At 45.8% G+C, this 17,607-nt stretch overlaps 1 protein-coding gene and 1 long non-coding RNA gene across 4 annotated transcripts in view; one reads left to right on the top strand and one right to left on the bottom strand.

Annotated features, from left to right (window-relative positions):
- Positions 1 to 17,607, top strand: part of PRKCE (protein kinase C epsilon) — a 483,682-nt gene that overhangs the window by 371,851 nt on the left and 94,224 nt on the right. For all 3 annotated transcript variants that reach the window (XM_073553989.1, XM_073553990.1, XM_073553991.1), the window contains one exon: positions 16,765 to 16,919. In XM_073553989.1, the coding sequence (XP_073410090.1) occupies positions 16,765 to 16,919 (155 nt within the window). The remainder of the gene's footprint in view (positions 1 to 16,764; positions 16,920 to 17,607) is intronic.
- The window catches only part of LOC141057893 (uncharacterized), a 58,562-nt gene continuing 41,113 nt past the window's right edge, over positions 159 to 17,607 (bottom strand). Inside the window, exons 2-3 of the long non-coding RNA XR_012222042.1 lie at positions 15,430 to 15,538; positions 159 to 554 (exon numbers count right to left, since the gene is read on the bottom strand). This is a non-coding gene — a long non-coding RNA (uncharacterized lncRNA). The remainder of the gene's footprint in view (positions 555 to 15,429; positions 15,539 to 17,607) is intronic.

Below are 17,607 nucleotides of genomic sequence, written 5' to 3'. Positions count from 1 at the left end.
CCTGGACATTGGGTAAATATCAGCACTCTTTAGCCTTCTGTTCACTATTTAAGCTTTTATATATTTTCCATCTGTGTCATTTGGATTAATTATTTATGGTTTGGCCATGGTGTGCAAAAAATCCAGTTTGAGGAATTTTCTTGAGGCTTTTCATTATATTGATTTAAGGCTACATGGATGTTAAGGTTAAAGGGTCTCTATGTGAGTAGAAAAAAATCTGTAAACCGTGCCACTCGTGTCTCTAGATTGTCTTCTCAGCCATATTCGCTTGAATGAGCAAAACCATGGATACGTCCATTGGGCTTATATCGGTCTATATAGTGATCCCTTTACTTTGTTGACTCCATAGACTATCCTTTCGGTATGTCCTTTTCTTGGAGGAGTGCACTGCTTTGAAGAATGCTCCTTAGTTTTAGTGATCCCTTCACCTTGTTGACTCCATAGACTATCATTTGAGGACATCCTTTTCTCAGAGGACAGCAGCACTTGGCTGAGTGCGCCTTAATGTTAGCAATCAGAGGGGATCTGACCACTTGTCAAAATTACGTATATTTCTGTGTGACATCAAAAAAAAAGTGCAGTTATAGTTTTGGTGAATTTATAGGAATAAATGGTGATCCTTTGTATTCCAAAGCCATCAAATGCTCATGATAGGTAAATGAATTTTCTCATCTCTTCTGATAACGTTTTTGACGTCATGTACTAATAACTTTACTCTTTGCTGTGTGCGCATGCTTAAGATATTGCTGGTCTGCACTCCCAGCAAGTCATAGAAGAATAATCCACCACACTCGCAAGAATATGATGAAAGTTGCAATTCTTTTATTGTGAAATAAACACAAAAATTGTGGTATAATGTAAAGCATCAGGACTTGAAGCGACAATATAACGTTTCCACCCATCCCGGATCTTTATCGTAGAGTCGCTGCTCCCAGCTTGTGCGGTGATAAGGATGTGGCAAATGCTATGGAGGAGTCGAAACATTATATTGTCCCTTCATGTCCTTATGTTTCACATTACACCACGATACTTGTGTTAATTTCACAACAAAAGAATTGAAGCTTTCATCATATTTTTGAGGGCTGCATGCACATGCTTGTCAGACAAGACCTGTGCACAGGGCAAAGCCATGATTGAAGCCAGTATGGTGGCACATGGAGTCTATGAAAATTTGCGGTTCTAAACTGTGCGCATGAAGTGTGCCGCCATATTGCACCTTCATACATGTCAACATTGGATTCTTTATAAATGTAGCAGAATAGAACTGTGTACACCCATGAAATTAGCGCCATACAGAGTTATACTGTAGCATGTCCCCGTTGACTTTACGTGTGCCATGTTCTACCTCTGTACAAGTTTGGACTTGTATGGAGCCGTGATTCATCCATGTACATTTAGCCATACATTTCAGGAACTAATATGAGAGTTTATAATTGGTGCAAGGACCATGGATTAATTGTCATCATACAAATAATGAGGGAATAAAACAATATAAAAGTAGAAGAGCGTTCAATGGTAAGTGCTTAACCATTTATGGAGAAGATATTGGGTTCAGCCAAAGGACTCCGTTGTTGAACCGGTAAAACAAACCACCAGGGACAAAAGGTGAAGTCTCTAAAAATGTGCCCGGGGTGTAGTGTTCCTGTTGATTGATACAGTAGAAGACCCAACTATTCTGGCTTCTGTTCAGAAACCATGAAAATCCGTTTGAAACCACCAATGTTTAGTTAGACACGGGATGAAGCGATGAATTTGCTTATGGTTATAGTAATAGGTACTTATAGTAACAATAAAACGCTTCATACCTAATAATGAGGAGCCGCCATTCAACCAGTGATAATGTGGACGGCGGTGGATGCCATTAGGTTACTTATAATACCACCGTGGACAGATTTGTAATACCCTTTGCTTTGGGATTTGCTTTACCCCTTGATGTCCGCCCATGCCAATTAATGCACACTTTATGGAATGTTAAAAAATAGTAGGGGAAGGGAAGTGACAATTTCTTTGCGCATATTTCTATCTCAGATGATTGCTTGTCCCATTTAGGCTAAGCCTACATGGTGACATGTGTCCCCTAACACTGAAATTGCGATGTAATAATTTACTATATTGTTGTATTTCGACATCCTGCGACTGCAACACAGAGTTGTAAATGTTTCCAAATGTTTTGGATTCTCTGTCTCTGCTCGCAAGTCGCAGTCAACACACTTGCCATAAAATTCATTGCAAGTCGCACATGACATGCAATCTGTAAGCGACTTCTCTGCAACTTGGCTGTTATATTTACAGCAAAATCACAGCACTAAAATAGTCGCGCAACAGCAAGTCGCTGTCAAGTTGCCCAAATATGTTGGTAGTGCGACTCTTCAGAGAATTTCTGTTGCTGTGTGGCCCGTATTGGCTTTATGCCCTCTATACTATTGATTGTTATCCCAGGACTATATGTTGAGGACAGGCATGACCAGTTCACACTGTGACAGTGTAGGGTTCAGCAGGTTCGCAGGAAGCAGTGACGAGGCACGAGACTGAGTGTGGTTTGTGGAAACAACTTTTATAAACTGTAGCCGCTGGGGCTATATTGAGCAAGCAAAAGGGGTTAACAATAACCAGTCCACGCAGGGACTCAACAAACCTAACAACACTTTCTTATTATGGATGCGACTAACTCGGTTTGCCCGGGGTGCTATAGGCCACGTATGACCAAACTGGGGGTCCTTATCTACTATAATAAACTTATCCTTCCAGGGTTCTGTCAGGTTCACAGGCGTGGCCGCGCAGAGGTCGCTGATGCGGCTGCCTTGACACCTCGATACTCCAGGATGAAGCTGGGCACAACAGGCCCTGAAGAAACGATGCCGGTGGGGCGCAACAGGCCCTGAAGAAATGATGATGGTGGGGCGCAACAGGCCCTGAAGAAACGATGCCGGTGGGGCGCAACAGGCCCTGAATAAACAATGTCGGTGGGGAGCAACAGGCCCTGAAGAAACGATGCCGGTGGGGCTCAACAGGCCCTGAAGAAACGGTGACGATGGGGCGCAACAGGCCCTGAAGAAACGGTGACGGTGGGGCGCAACAGGCCCTGAAGAAACGGTGATGATGGGGCGCAACAGGCCCTGAAGAAACAATGCCGGTGGGCGCGGTGATGACGCAGTCTCTAAATGTAACCGTTCAACAGTCTCTGCACAGAGTCCCTCAGCAAACCGGACGGGGGCCTCTACTGCCGCCTGTAGCGAGGTGGCGCTTCCTGGGGCCGGTGATGACAGGGCCGCAGCTGTGGGAGAAGGCGGGGGGCAGTGTCCTGACCGCTGTAAAGGAAGTCTCTAGTCGCAGCGGTCAGTGGAGGTCGTGGACCTGTTACAGCAGGACGGGAAACAGCGGGGTGATGTAGTTCTTCCATGACTTTTCCCAAAAAAATACTCCCTGATCAGAATGTATTCGTTGAGGACAGCCGTATACTTGTATAAAGTTTCTACAAATTGCGGAGGCAGCTGACTCTGCGGTCTGATCCCGAGTGGGGGTGACCACAGCGAACTTGGTGAAATGATCCACCATGATGAGGCAGTGTTCGTATCCCTGGAATGCGAGACCAATGGTCAGGTAATCCACCGTCAGGAGCTCAAGGGGTGCTGAAGTCACAGTTGTCTGTGTTGCGGCTCGCTGAGCGGGCGGTTTGGCCAATTCAAAAGTGGCACGTCCGGCAAACTTCGTCCACAACAGACGGAAAGCGTGGGTGATAAGCTTTCTGTTGCAACCATTGCAAAGTCTTTTTAACTCCAAAGTGGGCCCCTTTTTCTTGAGCCTCTCGAGACAGTTCGTGTAGTTGAGCTCCGGGCGTAACCACCTGCCAAACCGTCATTGAGGTTGTTTGCGATGTTATTTTACAGTACAATAATCCCTTTCAGATAACCAACCTCTCCCATTATCGCAGCATAAGCAACAGGTCTGGAGTCAAATTTTGCCCTTGAGAGTCAGTGGGTAATTGCCCAGCGGCGACCCATGTCCTGTGAAGGCCAACCTCTTCGTCTTCTTGTTGCTGTTGTATCCACTTATCCCGGGATTGTTCCAATATGCCCCTTGGGGTCTCAGAGGAAGATATTTTTTTATTGTCAGTTGTAAGCATGGCAGCAGTGAGAGCGAACGGTATTTCCTCTCCTTCTAATTCTTCGTCTCGATTCCGTCCTGGAGTTGTATGTCGAATCCTGGAGAGGGCGTCTGCATGGACATTCTCGGCCCCTCTTTTGTAGATAATCTTATAATTGTACTTCGCCATCCGGGCCACCCATCGCTGTTCCAGAGCCCCCAATTTGGCGTTTTCCAAATGAGCCAGCGGGTTGTTGTCAGTTCGCACTACCACCTCTGAGCCCGCTAGGTACTCTGCGAATCTCTCCGTCATAGCCCACACCACTGCGAGGAGCTCGAGCTTAAAAGAGCTGTAATTGTCAGGGTTATGCTCGGAGTCATGGAATGAGCGACTTCCATATGCGATCACCCTCTCCAGGCCATCCTGGACCTGTGACAACACAGCCCCCAGCCCGTGAAGACTCCCGTCAGGGTGCAAGATGAACGGTTGAGAGAAATCCGCGTAAGCCAACACTGGGGCATCCGAGAGCCCAGCCTCGGAAGGCCTCTTCCTGAGGGTGTTGCCACTGATTTTTTCGCCCATTGGCCCCAGCGGGAGCCCCCTTCAGCAGGTCGTGCAGGGCTCGAGCTCGACATGCAAAATTCTTTACGAAGCGACGGTAATATCCGGCTAACCCCAGAAAAGCCCGCACATCTTTCACCGTCTCGGGGGTAGGCCATTCCTGGATAGCAGCCACCTTCTCCCGGGATGGCCTCACACTCTCTGCCGAAACGACATGACCCAGATACTCAATCTGAGAGTGAAATAGGTGGCATTTCTGAGGCTTCACCTTCAACCCGTACTTTTGCAACCGGCTGAGTACCTGTCCCAACCGCTTCAGGTGGTCCTCAAAGGTGGCGGCATCAAAGGTGGCGGCATAGACAATGATGTCGTCCAGATAGATCAACGTAGCCTCAAATTGAGATCTCCCAGACACCGCTCCATCAATCGCTGAAAGGTCCCGGGGGCGTTGGCCAGCCCGAACGGCATCCGATTAAACTCAAGCAATCCCATGGGCAATATGAACGCCGTCTTGGCCAGTACCCACTGGCCAAGTCCAGGGTTGAAAAATATGTTGCTTTTCCCAAGGCTGACAGGGATTCTTCTATGCGGGGTAGTGGGTATGAGTCTTTAATAGTGCAAGCATTCAGTATACGATAATCCACACAGAATCGTAGTGTACCATCCTTCTTCCGGACCAACACGATTGGGGATGCCCAGGGGCTTTGACTTTCCCGTATCACCCCTTTTTGCAGCATTTGGGCCAGCAATGTTTTCACCTCTTGATAGAGTTGTGGTGGAATCTGTCGATATCGTTCCCGGATAGGGGCCGCTCCTGCTGTGGGGATTTCATGAGTGATGGCGGTGGTATACCCAAAATCGTCCTCATGACTAGCAAATACTTCATGGTACTGTCCCAGCAATGTTTTTATCTGTGAGAGTTGGGCTGCAGTTAATCCAGAAAGCTCAGCCCGCATCTGCTCCAAAATATTTCGGCCCTTCTCTTGTGCCGAGACTTCGTGGGCCTGTAAGGTTCGTATTGTTACTTCCCAAGGATCCTCGGGGTGTACTCGCAATTGAACCGCAGGAGCTGGCAGCACTTCCTCTAAAGGCCTTACTAGTTTGGCCAGCACAGTCCGTGCTTTCAGAACGGTGTCTTGGTCTTCAAGGGTAACGCAGCGCACCAGGACAGCTCCTTTTTGCACGGTAGCCAGGGAACGGGCTACCAGTATGCCAGGAGGTAAGCGCTCCGAGTGACACGGCTCCACCTGCACCTCCACGCCTTCCAAGGGTATCGGGGCTCGAATGGGCAGGGCCACCACAGTCTGTCCAGGAGGTAACACAAGCAGGGGAGTCGCTGGCGTGATGACCTTACCCAGAGCCTCGCCTTCCTGGCGGTCCTGATGTACCCGTGCTCCCTGCACCAGCTGCTGGAATACCTGTCCCTGGGCTGTGTGAGAACCCCACTGCTTCAGAATCCTCTGTGTAGGGTCATTGAGCAGTAGGTTGCCGAACTCTCGTAGAACATTCATGCCTAGGGTGACGGGGTGTTGCTTATCAGCTTCTTCTTGAGTCAGTACCACCCCTCTGCGACCAAGGGATTTACCGCACAGCGTCACTTGCACCCACACCACCCCGGCAACTGGGACCGGCAGTTGGTTGGCAGCTACTAGTCTGATCACGGGCCCCCAATGAGGCCTTGCTGCTTCCGGGAAGTTCTGTTGAAAATACGTTGCGGGCATAGTGGTTACTTGTGACCCCGTGTCCACCACTTCTGCCCAAACCACCGGGCGTTTTGCTACCAAATCTTTGGGACTTCCACCACCCCTAGTTGTGGTTTTCGGCTCCGAGCGGCATCCCCCCAGCCCGGAGCCCTTTAGTTTAATGGCAGCCAGGGTGGGTATCTCCCACGCCGTGGACACTCTCGGGCAAAGTGGCCTGGTTCTCCACACTCAAAACACCGGGCCTGTGTGGGTTGACCACCCCGTGGGGAGCGTGATCCCCAGAAGCTGGGGTTAAAGCTAGGTCGTCCAGTCCCAGTCTCGGTTCTTCTCTTTACTTCGGCCAACTCGCCTTTAATACTTTAAAGCTCTTGCTTCATCTCTTCCACCCACTGAGGCTCCTTGACTACATTCGCAGAAGCCTCCACACCTCGGACTTTCCCCACGGGGACCGCCATCCCCTGCTCCTGCTCTCGAGCACGTGCCTGACTCCCCACTTCTGAAAAATCTATTCGGGGATTGATTCTGATCTGTTCCTGCAGTGCCTGTTTGACTAATGGATCCCGCAAACCAGTCACCAGTAGGTCACGTAGGGTAATGTCAACAGGTCCTGCCCCTACCCCGTCCTTTCTTTCTATAGCCGTATGCAATTCCTGGAGGACATTCATATACTCTGTGATCGTCTCCCCCTCTACCTGCATCCGACTAAACAAACGGGTTCTTAACTCTTCCACATTAGTAGGGTCCCCATGGGTCTGTTCCACTATCTGTAACACTTTTTCAAAAGTGTTGCGGTGCCCCGGAGGTTTCAACATCACTGACCTCCGCGCCTCCCCGTCCAGTGCCATGAGTGCCACCTCGGCCTCCAGATCAGGGGTCATTGGATGCATCCGGAAGAGCCCCCGCATCCGCTCTGTCCAGCTCCATAAAATAGTATTGGAGCCGGAAAATCTAGGCAGGTTGTTCAGCATGGCCCCAATGATATGCTGGTACGGGGACCCTCATCATTTTTAGAGTTTACAGCTCTACCCTGATCTGGGGCACCACTGTCTGTGCTCGGAGACTGCATCCTGCCGACTACGCCAAGTGTAGGGTTCAGCAGGTTCGCAGGATGCAGTGACGACGCACGAGACTGAGTGTGGTTTGTGGAAACAACTTTTATAAACTGTAGCCGCTGGGGCTATATTGAGCAAACAAAAGGGGTTAACAATAACCAGTCCATGCAGGGACTCAACAAACCTAACAACACTTTCTTATTATGGATGCGACTAACCCGCTTTTCCCGGGGTGCTATAGGCCACGTATGACCAAACTAGGGGTCCTTATCTACTATAATAAACTTATCCTTCCAGGGGTCTGTCAGGTTCACAGACGTGGCCGCGTAGAGGTCGCTGATGCGGCTGCCTTGACACCTCAATACTCCAGGATGAAGCTGGGCGCAACAGGCCCTGAAGAAACGATGCCGGTGGGGCGCAACAGGCCCTGAAGAAACAATGCGGTGGGGCGCAACAGGCCCTGAAGAAACGATGCCGGTGGGGTGCAACAGGCCCTGAAGAAACGGTGACGATGGGGCGCAACAGGCCTTGAAGAAACGGTGACGGTGGGGCGCAACAGGCCCTGAAGAAACGGTGACGATGGGGCGCAACAGGCCCTGAAGAAACAATGCCGATGGGCGCGGTGATGATGCAGTCTCTAAATGTAACCGTTCACCAGTCTCTGCCCAGAGTCCCTCAGCAAACCGGACGGGGGCCTCTACTGCCGCCTGTAGTGAGGTGGCGCCCCCTGGGGCCGGTGATGACAGGGCCGCAGCTGTAGGAGAAGGCGGGGGGCAGTGTCCTGACCGCTGTATTGGAATAGTCTCTAGTCGCAGTGGTCAGTGGATGTCGTGGACCTGTCACAGCAGGACGGGAAACAGCGGGGGCGGCTGTATGTGACCGTATGAGGGGAGCGGCCGCCGGTGCAAGGCTCTCACGTGTCACTATTCGGTAAGTCTGCAGCTTTCATTTCACAGGGCCCTGTCGGTCTCTCCACAACACACCGTCAGCTCCCTCGGTCCTCTCTGTCTCACACGGCTTCCTGCCAATGCCACTTCAGCGCACCCCCTGCTCCTTTTACCCTTGCCCCGCCCCCTGTTTCCCTGACAACTTCAGTCAAGTCTCTCCCTATACTGTTCTCCCAGTATCGTTCCCTCAGGACCCCTGATGGCGGTCCCCTGGGTACCTGCCCGGTCACTGCATGGGAGTCCTCCTCCCCACAACAGCTTCGCATATGACTAGCTTTAAAGGGGTTGTCCAGGCTTGGTCCTCAAGTCTGCAGTCACTTTATATGACTACAGACTGGTGAATCCTCACAGCGAGCACAGTATGCACTGTCAGGAATTCTCTGGTGCCAGTCCCAGGAGTGGATGGCCATGTGACCGCAAGTATGTTATTTGCATATTTCCAACCACATTCTGACTAGACGTGTCTGAACTCACTCATATTGAGCGAGCTCATGCATGTCTAGTCAACATATGACTGCATGTATTGCATATTTGTGTTCATGCGCCTATCTGCTCTGTTGCCAACACAGTAACCGCAGGACGAGCCCCCAGAAGGGGGTGGGAGGAAGGCGGGCATGACGCAGGCAGGGAGGAAGTGATGGGGGAAGAAAAATAGGGTAAAAGGAAGGGGGAAGGGACAAGGACAGAGGAGGAGTCAGGGACAACAAAAGGACACAGGGAGGCAGGACTTCTTTCTCTTTGACCAGGACCCCAGACAGCAAGAAAAAAAAAAAACAATTACATACGGAATATTTGGCAGTCACCTCCTAAGCCCAGGGGAAGGGCAATCCGTCAGCCATGGTTTCCTGGAGGTTTCCCCCACAGGGGGGTTTTTCCTCTCCTGCCTGGCGGCGGATGGCTCTTCGTGAGCCGGAGGTGCTGTTCTCACTTTTAATGATGATTTGGAGTGTTGGTGGGCCCTCGAAGCTGATGAATAAAATGAGAAAATAGGGGATTCTGGCATTGCGAGGATCCTCCTTATTGGATGGTTATCTGTTGGTGGTCTGGTGAGAAGTGGGTGATGCCTGACGAGGAAGTCGTGGTCACATTACGGGGGCACCCGGCTATGGTAGTCGGGTGCATAACAAAGATAAGTGGGTACCTGATGACGGTATTCGGGTAGAGGTTAACGGTGGAGGCAACCTCTTCCCTCGATTCATGGTGCTTCCGAGCAGGAAAAGACACGGCTGGAAGTAAGGCTGGGAGGGAAGAGGCAATGCCAATGGCAGCTCAATCACCAGACCAGGATAGTGATAGCTTCGAGGGGGACCCACCAAGTGTCTTAATTATTAATAAAAGTTGGCTGCCGTGGCCATCATTATCCATACTTGAACGTGTTGTGTATTCTTTGTTAGAAATAGTAAGGGGGAACGCTGGGGGGGGTTTGTGAGTGGCGTGACGGTCACGGGAACTCGACCTTTCCAGAGTCATGGAAAATCCTGACATCACTAACTGTACGCACTGTGAAGATTAACAAGTCTGCGGTCTGATGGAGTAACGGCAGACTTGAGCCCTAAGCCTGGAAAGCCTCTTTAACCATTTAATGCTAAAACTACTTGGCAACAATTGTTTTCTGTGAGTTGAGGGTAAATTATGGAATTAACGTGGTGGTCATGAGATGTCAGTGTTTCCCTGTTTGTACAGTTACACTAAATTTTTAAGAGAAAATCTAGAGAAAACCACAAGAAAATCGACACTACAAATGTGCACCAAATCTTGAGATGTCCGTGAGGATTTTTTTTTTTCCAGATATTCCTGTGGACAAATATGTGCTGATGTAATGCTGTGTTTCCCCACTGGTCCTTGTTTATGTCACAAAAACTTACACCAATTACAGTCATGGCCAAAAGTATTGACACCCCTGCAATTCTGTCAGATAATATTCAGTTTCTTCCTGAAAATGATTGCAAACACAAATTCTTTGGTATTATTATCTTCATTTAATTTGTCTTAAATGAAAAAACACAAAAGAGAATGAAGCAAAAAGCAAAACATTGATCATTTCACACAAAACTTCAAAAATGGGTCGGACAAAAGTATTGGCACCCTCAGCCTAATACTTGGTTGCACAACCTTTAGCCAAAATAACTGCGACCAACTGCTTCCGGTAACCATCAATAAGTTTCTTACAATGCTCTGCTGGAATTTTAGACCATTCTTCTTTGGCAAACTACTCCAGGTCCCTGATATTTGAAGGGTGCCTTCTCCAAACTGCCATTTTTAGATCTCTCCACAGGTGTTCTATGGGATTCAGGTCTGGACTCATTGCTGGCCACCTTAGAAGTCTCCAGTGCTTTCTCTCAAACCATTTTCTAGTGCTTTTTGAAGTGTGTTTTGGGTTATTGTCCTGCTGGAAGACCCATGACCTCCAAGGTAGACCCAGCTTTCTCACCCTGGGCCCTACATTATGCTGCAAAATATGTTGGTAGTCTTCTGACTTCATAATGCCATACACACGGTCAAGCAGTCCAGTGCCAGAGGCAGCAAAGCAACCCCAAAACATCAGGGAACCTCCGCCATGTTTGACTGTAGGGACCGTGTACTTTTCTTTGAATGCCTCTTTTTTCTCCTGTAAACTCTATGTTGATGCTTTTGCCCTAAAAGCTCTACTTTTGTCTCATCTGACCAGAGAACATTCTTCCAAAATGTTTTAGGCTTTTTCAGGTAAGTTTTGGCAAACTCCAGCCTGGCTTTTTTATGTCTCGGGGTAAGAAGTGGAGTCTTCCTGGGTCTCCTACCATACAGTCCCTTTTCATTCAGATGCCGACGGATAGTACGGGTTGACACTGTTGTACCCTCGGACTGCAGGGCAGCTTGAACTTGTTTGGATGTTAGTGGAGGTTCTTTATCCAACATCCGCACAATCTTGCATTGAAATCTCTTGTCAATTTTTCTTTTCCAGCCACATCTAGAGAGGTTAGCCACAGTGCCATGGGCTTTAAACTTCTTGATGACACTGCGCACGGTAGACACAGGAACATTCAGGTCTTTGGAGATGGACTTGTAGCCTTGATATTGCTCATGCTTCCTCACAATTTGGTTTCTCAAGTCCTCAGACAGTTCTTTGGTCTTCTTTCTTTTCTCCATGCTCAATGTGGTACACACAAGGACACAGGACAGAGGTTGAGTCAACTTTAATCCATGTCAACTGGCTGCAAGTGTGATTTAGTTATTGCCAACATCTGTTAGGTGCCACAGGTAAGTTACAGGTGCTGTTAATTACACAAATTAGAGAAGCATCACATGATTTTTCGAACAGTGCCAATACTTTTGTCCACCCTCTTTGTTATGTTTGGTGTGGAATTATATTCAATTTAGCTTTAGGACAATTCTTTTTGTGTTTTTTCATTTAAGACAAATTAAATGAAGATAATAATACCAAAGAATTTGTGTTTGCAATCATTTTCAGGAAGAAACTGAGTATTATCTGACAGAATTGCAGGGGTGTCAATACTTTTGGCCATGACTGTATATGCCAGTCACACATGAACATAGTTAATAGTAATTAGCTGCAACAGTTATGTGCATTTGGTCATTTTTGTAAAAGTTACAATTTATCACAAAGTTATTTAAAAGGTGATAACTAGGAATGAGCAGTCCCGTGGAAGTTCGGGTTCTGGTACCTGACCCAAACTTTATTCCAAAGTACGATTCGGGTACCATAACTGTACACAAACTTGAACCAGAACCCGAGCCCCATTGAAAACAGTGGAGGCCCAAACTTTTGAGCTGGAAAATTCTCTCTCTCTTTCCCTGGAACTCCGAACTTTGCAACAAACTTCCAGGAGACGTCCGTGTTCGGCGTTTCACATAGGACACTGGTACTAACCCCTAACTTTTAAGTTTGGGTTCGCTCATCTTTAGTGATAACCAATAAGGGTGCTGTTCAACTTAAAAAATGAACAATAAAGCTGCAGCTATCTCAGTAAATAAAAGTAATAAAATGAGCCAATGTTGACCATTGCTCTAACTTTTGACTTAGTAATATAGGACCAATTTTAAGTTTTGGCTTTTCATATATTTATTGCTTTGCTGATCAGTGATGATCAATTAAGTGCTTAATTAAAATAAATCTTCTACTCCATAACTGGGCTGCAATTGTCGGGATTTTTTTAGACAGCTTTTCTATGAATGTTTGTTTTGAACCAGTCCTCGCACCAAGAACTACGTCTGACAGTGTCAACCTATCTGCAGCAGAGGCAGGAATGAAGGTTCCAGCAGAGGTTTATTCTCAGGCTGAATACTTCTATTATGCGCAACAAAACAGCAGCAGGTGAAAAGCTGATCCTTAGCCAGGGATGTACAAAGGATGAACGTTAGACACTAATGGCTGATTAAACACTAGCCAAGAAGAATGGAAGGGTTATCTAGACTACAGAGAGACAGGACAAAAGGCAAACCTGATTGTATAGCATTATAACATCATAATACAATCATAGTACAGATCGTTGGACATGACAGCACTTTATTAACCCAAATTCACGTATTTAGCCTGAAAAATCATTACAAAAAGCCAGCCACTATGTGTTGCCATTCTGTCACCCTTGCAAGCCACTGCTTGTTGTCAGGTGTAATCTGTCTCTGGTTGCAGAGTCGCTGAGATGGATTAAAGGAAGTGGATTATGGTCTTTGCTTTTATGCTCAGTGTGAACATAGCCTTAATTGTCTTGCAATATTTAGATTGGCCACTGGGGATTTTTTTAAACCTCTACTTACTGTCCTTTCAGGAAGAGTTTTCAGCAAACTCCTTATCATCAGAGGCAGGATTACAATGGCAGCTGATGACGAATTAACATGTAAGATCTCACAGTTGAGTCTGTTCCCTCTCCCTTTCATTGACTTTTTGTAGGCGCTTATTAGATGCCTTAAGATATCTTAAAAGATGGGGAATCTGTTTATTGCGACTAATGTCCGTCTGTTGTTTCCTCAAGCAACGGAAAGTTACAATCTTAAAAAATGAGAGTTGCAAGATTTATCTTCTTCATTTTCAGTACAGATTGTGATATGGGGAAAAAATAAACATTTGCCAAAGGTTAAAATACAACAACATCGAAACCGGATTTTAACAGGTCTTTTATGATTATGGTATATAGCAAGCAAGCTTTTTAAGAATAGCAGGAGCAATGAAGATTTGGAAATGCGTGGAAGGATATTCTGGAACCTATAGTGCTGGCAGTTTGCTGATGGAAAAAAAACACCCAATAAAAAAATTGGCAATTTACAGTGTATGAGAACCAGGACAGTTTCTGGACATATGAGACTGGTATGTGTATTGAATGCAGTTTTCTTTTCAAATAATTTTATTGGTTTTTAGTAATTAAACAGGGTAAGGGAAGGAAGGGAGGAAAGGGAATGTGAAGTAAAGAACCTTGTACAGGTACGGAAAAAATTTAAAACTAGAGACCCACAAATAGGCAATAAATAGCATATAGCAGATAACAACATAAAAGGAATTGAATGCAATTTTAACTTTGTAATTTGGTTGTTTTACAAAGTTGCTCCAGGGAAGGGCTGGGCATTTAATGTTTTAATTGGGGAGTTGTCACTTATGCAATTCCCTAATTAAGGTCACTGAAGGTGAATCGTCAGTGTAAATATTTTTAGCCTTTATGGGAGGATTTACAAAACTAAAACACAAGACACATTATTTGAGCGACTATGACAAAAGCATGTGGTGTCGTATCTTGCCAAGATTGTGCAAATCTAGCCAAGGAGCTAAGTGTTGTTATCGTTGAGCTGTTACCGCTTTTCGGTGTTGGCATCACTTGGTATTTTATGTAATTGCACAAGCCTGCTAAAGCATGGGAACAGTTGTCAGCTTTGAACTTTTTCTATGTGTTTACTCACGAAGTACACTTCAGTCTTGGGAGAATAAATACACTGTACATGTGCGAGTTACAGACCCACTGCACAGTTCCCATCATACAATGTATGGTTTTCATATCCTGCCATAGAGAACTATCAGCCGTCTTGTACGATTTAGGGGATTTCATAGGTGACAGATCTGCTTTGTTTTAATATTAATTTATACTAAACCTTTAGCTTGGTCTTGCTGCCCTCTTCCCACAACTGCTTTATAACGTGACCTCACGCAAGCCATTGGACATGGGCAAGAGCACTTGATGTTAGGAAGAGTGAGAAAAAGAAAGTCCCAGCACCTATAGTGCTGGCAGAACAACAATAAAGTGGAACTGACCACTTAAAAAAAAAGTTAGTGGCAAGTTACAGGGCATGATTGTCGGGACCGTTCCGATACAAAGTAGTCAGGTAAGTGCAGCAAAGGTTTTACCTTGTCGTGGGGGAGGATGGCAGCAAGACCTGTAGACTTTTCCCGCGAAAGGACCGGTACGCTATAAGTTGCTTGGCTACTGATTTTATAGAATCGTTCTGCAGGATTTCTAAGACAGGGCGTAACAAAATAAAGTCGGAGTTCTGTCCATAAAGCCCAAGTCAATGTTCTAGTGCTCAGGACGAAAATAGTGCAGGTAATGGCAGTCAGCGCCACGATGCAGACGAGCTGAACGTGCCATGGACTCAATAATTATGTTTGCCTTAGACTGATAGAAAAGTGATCTTAATATCTTGTATTGATGTCATGGTGATTTATGACATGAAATACATTATAGGATACATCGACCTTTGCACGTCAATCAATGCCTTTCTCTGACCTGTCGTCCACTTCCTCACTTTTCTGATCCAGTATTTGCAGCTCCTTGGATTCTTGTTACCCAGCAGTTATCCTGTTGCAGGTTCCAAACCTGACGAATATACTTTGAGAAGTGGTGACCTAGATAAGTTCTATGCCAAAAAAATGGTCCGAAGACATAACGAGAACACGCAATGTATTAGCTGTTCTCCAGTTGTTGTTTATTATGTTAATTCTCCCGACTTTTGGGAAAGGTCTTATGTGGTGACTCTAAACGCAAGACCTACTGGTGACCCTGGAATGATATGCCTTCAAGGAGTTTTCTGAGATCCAGGGGCTATACTGTCTCAATGGATGTGATGTCATTAGCTTGGGGAACCAGAAATCTGTCACTTACGGTTGGAAGTAATCTTGAGGCAGAGAAGCTATCGAACCCTTGTTTTATGCCTGGACCTGGTGGCCGTTGCGCCTTCTGTACCTCTTGTAGTTATGCGCCCCGTTGCACCCTGGAAATTTAGAGAAACAGTTTTCAAAGATAGTATTAGAACATTCTTAGCTAATACAGATTAGTTGTAGAATCTTTTTATGTTATTAAGTGCTTTTTTTGCGGTAAAATAACAGCACAAGCATTACATAGACAGACCATTGTTTTTAACGGCCTTGTGTACAGTATAATGGTAATTTCGCCTGCCATAGCTCTATAGGGAAGTGGATTACAGACTGTTAGGTTCTCTTGCAGATTACTTCTGATCATGTCCCATGCTTTGAAATCTCTCTACAAGAGTTGAGAAAAAGTATTCACAGGTGCCTGGTCCTTGTTGCTGCTTCGTGGCATCTGGTCCTGCAATCTTCCTTGGTCATCACTCAAATGAAGGCCACCGGGACATCATAACACTTTACGTGCTGGAACTTCCTAATGAGCAGGAGTCACACAATGTCTTACCCTTGTGGGGACAGCATGGTGGCTCAGTGGTTAGTACTGCAGCCTTGCAGCGCTGGGGTCCTGGGTTCAGATCCCACCAAGGACAACATCTGCAAGGGGTTTGAATGTTCTCCCTGTGTTTTACGTGGGATTCTTCCGAGTTTTCCGGTTTCCTCCCATACTCCAAACACATACTGATAGGAAATTTAAATTGTGTATGTAAAGAGCTGCGGAACATGATGGCACTATGTAAGCAAAGCATAATAATAAATAAATAATAAACGCTAGCGGCGCATTAAAGTGCACCTGCATACGTATGCATTGGCAGCGGCAGAGGCTTAGCTCTGAGAAAGGAATCGGCAGTACGAAATCGAACATGCCAGATACTTACCAGATGATTGTCATGGCCCCCCATACACATTAGACGTCGATATCCATGGGTTCGGCCGCGGTTAGTCTATTGTGTATAAGGTTGAATAATGTGAAGTGGAGAAACCGTAATCATCTCATATCATCGGTGTCAATGACTTATAAAGCCATTAGGAGTACATGTCCTGATTCCTGAGGACGGATTTTGATATTTACTGGCTTTTCTGATGTGCCCACCTTTCTGTTTGGTTAGTTTTCCAAGGTTGACATGGGGACAATTGAATCTGTTTTAAGGGAAAGTGCTTCCGATATTTCTGAGAAACTATATTGTGTATTAATGTTTTAGGCATAAACCTTATATTCGCAAACAAAATTAAAGTTTCTGCATGAACTAGAAGAGTCAAAAAGTTGTTAATAATGGCATTTTTTATTTTCTTACAGGATCGTCTCTTTTTCGTTATGGAGTATGTAAATGGTGGAGACTTGATGTTCCAAATCCAGCGTTCACGAAAATTTGATGAGCCACGATCACGATTTTATGCTGCGGAAGTAACTTCAGCTCTCATGTTCCTTCATCAGCATGGGGTCATATACAGGTATAACACTATTTTAGTTTATTCTTTTATGATATGGAGGTGAGAGCAAGTGATAAGGAAAGAATATAAATATTGATTATTGGCAGACTGGAGAGCAAAGGTGGAAAAATATAGAGGAACGACATGAGATACGCTATAGGGAGCAGCATTGTGGAGGAGTTTACCTATGACAAGTTACCGAGGAGTTTGTGCCTAATATGTAGTTTAGGAGAAACTTGCCACTGGATTCAGTTTAGGAGCAAATTGTTACTGAATTATGATATATCATAAGAAAAAGAGGAATTCCCCATTCATCACATAGTTGCAGACAGAGCATTATTCGAGTGGTGCTAAATCAGCTCTGCTTCAATTAGGAGATGTTAAGTACTTCTTAAATGTTGCATTGCAATGCATTAAAAAGTTTTCTCAAAAGTCATCAGATGGCAGAAAGTTTGAGTTAACCTTACAGCTTAAAGTGCATCTTTATTGGTTGTCACTCTTGTTTTAAATATATAATATCAATGTGAAATAAACTCTCTCTCTCTCTCTCTCTCTATATATATATATATATGTTCCCTTCTTTAAATCACTGTATTACTGAGTTATCGTTAATACCCTTCCTATGAATGACCTAATGCAATCCACCTGTGTCTATCTGACATGTGTAATCTCACTAGTGGACTAAAGGCCCTGTGAGAATCATGTGGGA

This window comes from Dendrobates tinctorius, unplaced genomic scaffold (genome assembly GCF_039654945.1).
Source record: "Dendrobates tinctorius isolate UK_male_01 unplaced genomic scaffold, ASM3965494v1 ptg000205l, whole genome shotgun sequence".
NCBI lineage: Eukaryota > Metazoa > Chordata > Amphibia > Anura > Dendrobatidae > Dendrobates > Dendrobates tinctorius.
The sequence above is the reverse complement of the archived record's forward strand: the minus strand, read 5'-3'. Positions and strand labels throughout refer to the sequence as shown.